Source organism: Chinchilla lanigera, unplaced genomic scaffold (assembly GCF_000276665.1).
Source record: "Chinchilla lanigera isolate Chin_1 unplaced genomic scaffold, ChiLan1.0 scaffold00035, whole genome shotgun sequence".
NCBI lineage: Eukaryota > Metazoa > Chordata > Mammalia > Rodentia > Chinchillidae > Chinchilla > Chinchilla lanigera.
In genome coordinates, this window is record NW_004955436.1 from 767638 (window position 1) to 777566 (window position 9929).

Consider the following 9929-nt stretch of genomic DNA (forward strand, 5'->3'; position numbering starts at 1 on the left):
AAAAAAAAAAAAAAAGATCAGCCCTTGACTTACTGTGTCAAGTGCAGGAGGCAGAGGGGAGGCATAAACTCTAGCACCGATAATGGCCCTTAAAGAACACATTTATATCAGAATCATGAAACAGCTTTACTTCTATTCAAAACTTGACTATGTAACAAAAACGGAGAGGAACAAATAAAACTCTATAAAATGAGTTTAACTATATAGATCTTTACAGAATGCTTTTAAATGGCACTCTCATTTTAGAAACATTTCCCTGAGGTAAGGGATACATATAGGCCAAAAAAGTGGCCCTGACCTAAACTTCACATCTTATACAATGATTACCTCCAAAGGAGCACAGACTTCAATGTAAAAGATATAATTAGAAGATGCTTAGAAAAACCTTAATGCATTGTTGCTGGGAATGTAAAATGGCACAGCCAAAGGGGAAAGATTTGGTGGTGTCTCAAAATGGTGAATATGGACAGTCTATGTGACCCAGAAGTCCCATTCCCAGGTACACACCCAAAGGAAATGGGAAGTGATATTCAAACAGTTACTTGTACATATACGATTGGACCAGGCAACTGGTAGAACAGTGTTATTCATAGACACAGGGAAGACAGCCAGCTGGTTTGATGGGATGCAAGTTCCGTTTCAGACGTATAAAGTTTGAGATGCCTATGTGGAGATGTCAAGTGAGCAACTACATGTACGGATCTACAGTGCGGAAATCAGTAAAAGAGCCACACACTTACAGATTATAAGCATAGAGAAGGGATTGAAAGAATTTACCCATAAGGATAAAGTTTGAGTCACATTAACCCTAAGAAGACAGGCAGGTGAGGAGGATCCACCAAGAGAGAATAAAAAAACCAGTCAAAAAGTAGAAGAGCGCAAGGTCGTGAGTTCGGTTCCCGGTACCGGAGAAAAACCAAAAAAAAAAAAAAAAAAAAAAAAGAGAGGCCAGGCTTGGTGGCACAGGGCTGCAACCCTAGTACTTGGGAGCCTGAGGCAGGTGATCACTGGGAGTTTGGGGCCAGCCAGGGTTATGTAGTGAGTTCAAGGTCAACCTCAACTGCACAGTGAGACTTTGTCTCAAAACAACCAACAATTTTGAGTCAAGATCCCACAAGTAAGCCAGCCTAATTAAAAACAGGGTAAGAAAGCCAGGCGTGGTGGCACATGCCTATAATCCCAGCACTCAGGAGGCTGAGGCAGGAGGATAGTTTCGAGTTCGAGGCCAGCCTGGGCTACAAAGTGAGTTCATGACCAGCCTGAACTGCAGAGTGAGACCCTGTCAAAAAGACCAAAAAAATCCCCCAAAACCAAAACCAAAACCGAAAAACAAGAAAACGAAACTCATGAAGTTACCCAGCTGGCCTTGAACTTGTGCACTTCTGGGAGTCCAAGGGTCACAGCTACGTTCACAACGTTGTCTATTTCACCCTCCCCACCTTTGTACTGAAGATGTAAAAGCTAAACACCAGCACTTGAGTACTAGTCAACTGTCCAAGAAGTCAGTTCATTTAATGCCCTTCATGAAGTAGTCAAATTGTGAATTTTTAAAAGCCTCAATCTTTGATTGTCTCTTTGACAGGTAAGTGATGAAACAGGGAGTTTGCATACAGCATTTCTTAATTTACTTTTTTTATTTTTTTATTTTTTTTTTTTTATTTTTTTGGTTTTTCTCCGGTACCGGGAACCGAACTCACGACCTTGCACTTGCCAGGCAGGCGCTTTGCCGCTGAGCTAAATCCCCAGCCCCTGCATACAGCATTTCTATCTACCAAACTACACTGCTTCGAAAAGGCATTTATGGAACTGCTGGAGTAGCAACCTGAGCTTTTCTTTTTAATGAATAGCATTTTTCCTTCTAAGACATTCAGATTATATTTGGCAGACATGTTCTTGAAAACAAATAAATTTGTTACTTCAGGAAAACAGTACACATTAATAAAGATAAAAACTGGAACTTTCGAATGAAAATTGATTATCAAGGTTTGACAACTTCCCAAAACCTTAAGATTCTCAAACTTTTTGGTTTCAGGACTTCTTTATACTCCTGAAATTTCTGAGGACCCCAAAAAGCTTTGTTTTTGTGTGTGTGTGTGTGTGTGAGTGTGTGTGTTTTATGTATGATAACTGCAGTATTTGAAATTAAAATGAAGAAAACTTTAAATATTATATCATTTTAAAATAACACTAAGCCCACTACCTGGACACCAGGGATGGTGACACAAACTGAAATCCAGCCTCCTGGCAGGCCAAGGCAGGAGAAACAAGTTCCAGCTCAGCCTAGACCACTTGGTGGCTTATGGAGACCCTATCTCAATTAAAAAAAAAAGAGGCGGGGAGTCGGACGCAGCTCCTGTGAAGGCCCTGGCTCAATCCCCAGTACCAAAAAAAGGGTAGGTTAGGACAGGTTACTGGCAGGACATCCAGAGTCAGATCAGGCAGTGCCTGTCAGTCACCTGTCACATGCCCAATTAAAAAAAAGGTGAGTGGAGGCAATCAAAAGAGGACGATGCTGAGGATCTGCTCCTAGTGAACAGGAAGAAAAGGGTCTGAGAAGTGAAATCCCTTGACAGATGAGACGAAGATGTAAGGTCAGAAAGCCTGGTGTTTAATGTGTGAGTCCCAGACTTTCAATTTTAAAGAGAGGCCAAAGACCAATTCCAGAACCTTTTAAGTCAACTTGATCTCTATAGTCACAGGACTTACTCGATACCAAATGAGGCACTGCCAAGAACAACCTCCTAAAAACCACAACGATTCACAACACGACCCCTAAATCCGCTTCCCAAAGCATTTAAGAGCTAGATTTTCTACCTAAGACAGGCGCTTGCCCTCAAGCAGCTGCTGGTCCGAGGCAGACGCGGCGCCCACCAGCACACACCTAAGGCAACACTGAGCGCGAGGTGCTGGGGCAGCGTCTGCTGACAGAAAGCAGGGCGTGGCGCGGAGACGAACGGGCGCTTGACGCCGTAGCCAGCAGAGAGAAGAGGCGCTCCACACAAAGCGCACGCCTGTTCAGAGAACTGCAAGCAGACGGGGGCCAAAGCAGCTACCCGCACTCAGACCACCCAGCTGCAGAGTCCGAGCTCAGAGCCTGCGGGCGACAGGGAGGCACAGGAAGAAGAGGGACAGAATGGGGTTTGTCCTTTTAAATTGTTACGGCCCAGAAACGCCCCCAAGTCTCAGGCGGTCAGAGGCAGAGCTTGCCCAAGGCACCACCTGGAGGCCCCACCTGCTCAACGATGGGTTAACTGCCCAGGGACTGGCAGGAGGGGCACAGCTGGAGGAGGCCCCCTCCCGGGCTGGGGCTGGCTTCGGAAGGCGTGTCTCTTGCTCGCTCTGCTTCCGGCTGCTGCAAACTGCACAGCTCTCCTCCACCTCCTCCACCGCGCACCGCGCCATTTCTGCCTTGAATCCCTGGCCCAGAGTGCACCGTTTCTCCCGCAAGCTGTGCGTGCCAGGAATTTACAAGAACCAATAAATGAATCCGTGTACAATTACTGGGCAACAAAAAGCGTTTTCTCAAGTGGGGCTAAGAGACAATTAGGAGACTACCCTAGAGATGTGCAAGATCGAAGACCTCACCCATGCGCAATACCCTGAACTTGTCTGTCTTTCCCACAGCACTGCTCCTTCTCCGGGATGCCTCGCTTCGGTGCACAGCACTGCCCTGGTTTCCCACACCTGTCACAACAACTCACCGCGAGCGTGCGGGTGTGCTGGCTGTCAGTGCATCCCCACAGCTGTGCACGCGAGCAGTCTAAAACCCAGGTGCCAGAGAGCTGGTCCCCCCGGGAGACCCCGGAGGAACTGGCCCAGGCCTCTGCTCCCAGAAGCCCCCAGCAATCTGTGGTGTGTGGACACATCGGTCCCCGTCCCCACTTTCACCAGCCCCCTTCCCATTTCTGTGTGTCCTCCTGTGTCTCTTATGGATACAGTCTCCTGGATGTAGGGCCCACTCCAACCTACAATGATCTGATCTCCGCTCTCCTGTATGTGTAAAGAGCCTATTTCTAAATAAGATCCTATCGTGAGGTCCGGGCAGGCACAAATTTTGGGGGTGCGTTATTCAAAACAGTATAGGTATCAAGTCAAAAATGTTTCCCTAAACAGAAACGTGATATCCTCCTAATCTACTTCTCTCCTTTGCATCAACCTAATGATCAACTCTGTCATTTCCACCTCCTTAATTGTCGAACTACCCTTTTCTTCATCCTCACTACCATTTCACCTCAGGAACATTCTTGTTCACATAAAAACCCCTTTGCTACAACACCAGACGAACCCCGGTATTGTACCCATTATCCACCTGTCCTCAGATAAGGTAGGTGAGGCTTGCTGGAGGGAGCCGCGGGCAGATTCATGACGGCAATGCCAAGGAGGCCCTCAGCATCGCTGGGTGGACCCTCTACCCCTCCAACCTGCCACTTCCCCACTTCTTCCTACTTCACACCTCCCCCACTCTCAAGCATGGCTTTCAGCGACTGACCCGGGCTCCCATTTTATAAGAGGGAGAGAAGGGGAGGGGAGGGGAGGAAGAGGAAGGGGAAGAGCAGGAGGAGGAAGAGCAACAGGAGGATGGCTACCACCTACACAGATTCCATGTGTCCTCATCCTCTCTCCTACCTGCTAACTTTAACAGCTTCCTCTCAATATAAGGCCATGCCCTCCCCTTGAACTTTGTATCTCATTTTCACTGAGAATCTAATGTATTTCCACTTTTCTGTTTGTTTTTTGAGATAGGGTCTTGTTATGTAGTTTGAGCTAGCCTTGAACTCATGGTGATCCTCCTGCCTCAGCTTCCCAAGCGATGGGACTACAGGCGTGCGCCACCACAACCAGATCCTTTTTCTATAATATTCAGCTCTTCAACTAGATGCTTCTCACTGATACATGTTACCTCCCTTGAATTGCACATTCTTTATCTATCCAGCCACGCTCTGCCTGCTTTCTCTCCACCTCCCCTACCTCTAGCAAAAACCAATGTGTTTGTACAGAGACTGATTTCTAGCTCTGTAGCCTGTAGACTCTGTAACATGGGAGTAATCACACCAATAACCCTACCTGGTGGGACTGCTGGGAAGGAAATGAATCGGTGTAGACTCAGGACAGACCCAGGCCACAGTCACTGACCGACAAGGGGGGCAAAGAGCATTCCTCCTGGTTACTGCCATCCCCACCAGCCGTCCAGGCAGCCACAGCCGCAGACTGACACCACGGGTCATCCTGAACACCTCCACCACGCTACTCCACTCCCACGGTCTGCCGATTTCCACCTCAAGTCCCCTTTCTTAGGGTTACTATGTTTTCAGTGCAGCCTGCAGTACATAATGTTTACACCCCTTGTGAGAACTGGTTCGCACTTACAACTCTTAACTCTTGTTTTGGAGACAGGGTCTCAACGCTGGCCTTCAACTCCTGGCGATCCTTCCGTTCTGCCTCAGCCTCCCAAGTGCTGGGATCACAGGCATGCACCACACCTGGTTTATTCTGATTCTCTTTCATGCTATTTCATTCCTTCCTCTCACCTCTATCTCTTGACCCCCTTCCCATCGGAGAAAGATCTACGTCTCTATTTCCTATCTTCTATTTTGCTCTTTATTTATCCTGGTTTCTGACTACCTTCCTGTCTCCATTATCAACACTATTGTCATCCTCTCCCACTGATAATAAAACCCAGATGATTCCCCGCACTCCCTCGTTCCTTCTTCCCAACTTCCTCCACCCCACAGCCCACAGCCGGAGTCACCTGTTCTAAGCCCACACCTGAGGTTACCATGGGGATGAAAACACTTCCCACTGTTATGGTACAGCCCCAAGGACCCACAGCCTATGAACCAGACGTCCAGGCCCTCCTGCCTATGCACGCTTCCCTTATGTCCTGTCTTCTCAGAACACAGTAAGGACTTCTTTCCGCTCCTCTGAGGCACCATGCTCAGGACCATTTCCACTTGCTGGTCGGTTTACTGCAGTGTGGGCGACACTCCTAGTTCTCTCAGCCTTGCTAACCTGCACTCGTCCCTTCTGTCTTTGCCAGCCCGAATGTCCTCAGGGAGCCTCTGCTGACCCTCCGAACAGGCTCTCATCAATCTGTGTCCCCTTCACAGCACTCATCCAAGCTGCCATTTCTCATTTACGCCATCACTCCCCGAATTCCCCCAATGGGATCCAAGCTTCATAATAGCAATGACCATGTCCTTTTTTTCTATTTTAATTGCCCAATACAACATCTGGCACATTATTAGGCACATTATTAGTGCTCAATTAATATATAGTGCATCAATATTCAACTTCAAGGTTGCACAATAGCCTAATTAAAAACAGGGTAAGAAAGCCGGGCGTGGTGACACACGCCTGTAATCCCAGCACTCGGGAGGCTGAGGCAGGGAGGCTGAGAGGCAGGAGGATCGTTGTGAGTTTGAGACCAGCCTGGGCTACAAAGTGAGCTCAAGGCCAGCCAGCCTGAACTGCATAGGGAGACCCCGTCTCAAAAAAGACAAAACAAACAAACAAACAAAAAAACAGGATAAGCCAGGGATGGTGGCACACACCTGTAATCCCAGCACTCGGAAGGCTGAGGCAGGAGGACCACTGTGAGTTTGAGGCCAGCCTGGGCTACAAACTGAGCTCAAGGCCAGCCTAAACTGCACAGCAAGATCCTGTCTCAAATAAGGCAAAAAACAAAAAAGACAACATAGATTTCACACAGTACGGGACAAGTGTATCATCAGGTCGTTATCAGTGTTTCCCTACAGATGATGTCGGGCAGGAAATCACTTTACATACTAATTCAGTATTGCAGCAAAAAAGGCGGATGTGATAGAAGCAAACTCGCTATTATTTTAAAGGTTTAAACAAGCAGGACACTGTTTCATGACAGAGCTGTGTTTTTCTAAAGTACTGGTTCATGACCTTTGTTCTATCCCAGCACGCCTTCTGTCAGCTACTACTACTATCACTACTAGTATTTACTACTACTAGTAGTAATACTCATAGTAATAATACTACTATTTTCCCAATCAGTGCTCAGAAAGTGGCTCACCGCAGCAAAAATTCTTAAGCAAAAGAAAAGTTTAAGAAAGAAAGGTGCCGGGCATGCCTGTAATCCCAGCACTTTAGAAGCTGAGGCAGGCGGATTACTACAAGTTTGAGGCCAGCATGGGCTACATAATGAGTTCAAGGCCAGCCTGAACTATAAGGTGAGACTCTAGACTGCCTCAAACAAAAAAAGGAAAGAATCTGAAAGAGTACTCTCTCAAAATGTCGTGATATTCTCTGCCATCCTCTACCTCCACAGACATGTTTCTTCTATTCAACTTCTGGCACGAAGCAGTCACATCGGTGTCATTTGTATTTAATTTTAAAATGTAGTGTAAGGTTTTTTCCTCAAAAATGTTTTCCTAACCAATAGATTTAATATGAACTGCAGTGTTACCTAAAACTGTAAGGACTGAGCAGATACTCAAACAATTTAAATATATTATAAATCACCTACATGTATAAATTACCTGGAGATATCTGTGTATAAAAATACTTTGTCATGATAATATGCTTTTAAAGTACTAATCTCTAAAATCACTCAACTTTGGCATTTATTTGCTACAGAAACCATGAGCAGCCTTAAGTGTGATGTGTCTTAGGGTCCACACAATTATAACCGCGGAACTAACTTACTGGCTTACTAAGGAATAAAATAGAGTAAGAAAGTACAGAAATCAGTTACTTTTACAAAATCGCAAAAGAGGAACTGAAACTGTGTAGCTCGTGCCTCAGCAGGCCTACTGTCAAAGGCCCTGCTGACGAGCCTTTCCACAGCAGTGCACAGCGGATCCTGTGACAACTACGAGGCTACAGGTGTAAAGGTTACACCAAAGACAGAGTCAACTGCAACTGGAAATACACATAAATAAAGAACATCAAATCAAGTCTCGACCTTTTCTTTTTTTTTTGGTTTTTCTCCGGTACCGGGAACCGAACTCGCGACCTTGCGCTTGCCAGGCAAGTGCTTTTTGCCGCTGAGCTAAATCCCCAGCCCCTCTTGACCTTTTCTAAGTTTCTGAATTAAGGGTTTCACATGTGTCGAAAAAACAAGCTTACACTGTCACATGCTAGCACTTCTTACTTTCAGAAAAAACGCTACCTCCTAAGCCAGGACATGGAATCAGAATATGTAATTATAATTCCTGAAAAACAGAACATGCATAGTTTTATTACAAGTCAATACTTATTCAAAATATTTAGATAAAAATTTAACACCACCTCCTACTCACACAATCAAATTTCTTCAAAATTAGACTTTATATTTCATACCAAAAACATCACTGTTTCATTTCTGTAGGTCATTTTTAAAAAGAGAGTTTCATTTTTAAAAAGCTATTTATCCCCAGCAGAGACTTAGTTGTAAATGATATGAAAGTTCCCATGTGATCAAGAAGTGATCTTGAGAGCTGGGGATATAGCTCAGAGGCATAAGTGGCAAGCGCAAGGTCCTGAGTTTGATCCCCAGTACCGCCAAAAAAAAAAAAGTAATCTTGATACTTGCCTTTTAAAGATAAAGTACTATTTTTTAAAAGCCTCAAATGCAATTTCACTACCAGCTAGAGATACCAGCTACCTTCTAGAAGTGTCACTAATCAAGAGAGATTTTCATTTATCTACAGTAAGTGCTCGCCTTAACATCAGCACATGCCTGCCAACATTTTCAGAAAGAAGAGGTTAATAGTCTTCTCCAGTGGGGCAGTCACAAAACTGGGTATGCGTTAATCACAGGTTAGTTACACCACGTTTTCCACTGTTAACTAACAGGAAAGAGCAAATGCTGACCGCTACGTAAGGAGAGGAAGCAAGGCTTATCTGGCAGACATTAATTTGGATACGATGGTCAGTCTCGACTCCTACAACTACTAGCAAAGATTTCTTAGGAAAGCTAACACTCAGAGCTCTGCACATCACTGATTATCCCATTTTTATCTAAATGCAAGACCCATTCTCTAACTGCCCAGTTACAAAGTGTGGTATATGCAATAATGTTCATCTTTCATGATTTCTAATTTTCTGCACAATGTGATTAAGTTTTCTTATTTTGTTCGGTTTGGAATTGCCAGCACTCCTCGCGCCCACACCCAGGATCACAGACTAAAACAAACATCATTTTTACCTACTCTCAAAAGCAAATCCAGACTCTGGGAAACAGAGCGAAGTCCAAACACATAAACCTTAACGTTAGAAGTTACTCCAGTAACTGCGGGGAGCTCTGGAGACATCTGCCTGCAATTTAAATGTAAACCAAGCAAGACAACGACACCACCGTATATAGGAGCTTCGATCAGACTTCCCTGAACAGCTCGTGCATGTCTCTTTTTGCAACCAGACGGTGATCCGCAATTTTTAAAGGAATCCCGGCCGTGACCACCTGAAAACCCGCCCGGCTGGCTTGTCAACGAGAAAGCAGATCTGCACAACTCCGACGCCGACGGGCGGGCTAAGGGTTCCCCTGACAGCGCCCCTTCCTGGAGTCCGCAAGTCCGGCCGGGAGGCTGCGGGAACTGCTCGCGGCCCTCCCGCCTCGCTGGCGGACTAGGCGGGCGGCTCCGCGCCCCCACGCTAACGCTCGCAGCACCTCGAAGCGCGGGCGCCGCAGCAGCTCCCGGGCCGCCTCGCCGGGCGTTACGGGGCTCTAACGCCCGAGGCCGCCCCGGCGCCGCCCCCGGCCCACCTCCAGCTTGTGGTTGATCTGCGACACGGTCTGCGCTTTGTGGCACAGCTGCGCGAAGCAGGAGCTCAGGCTCGTCATCTTCTGCCGCCCCTCGTACGTGATGTCCGCCTGGTCCGGGTCGATCTCGCCCAGCAGCAGGTCCACGTCCACGAAGGCCTTGTCGAACTCCTTCTCCAGCACCTCCAGCCAGCGGAACATGGAGACCCCGCCCGGG

General features: G+C 46.7%; 1 protein-coding gene across 2 annotated transcripts in view; it reads right to left on the minus strand.

The window, feature by feature from the left end:
* The window catches only part of Gopc (golgi-associated PDZ and coiled-coil motif containing), a gene marked incomplete in the record, with an annotated part of 34263 nt that overhangs the window by 24022 nt on the left and 312 nt on the right, over nucleotides 1-9929 (minus strand). For both annotated transcript variants that reach the window (XM_013516617.1, XM_013516616.1), the window contains 1 exon segment: nucleotides 9716-9929. In XM_013516617.1, the coding sequence (XP_013372071.1) occupies nucleotides 9716-9929 (214 nt within the window).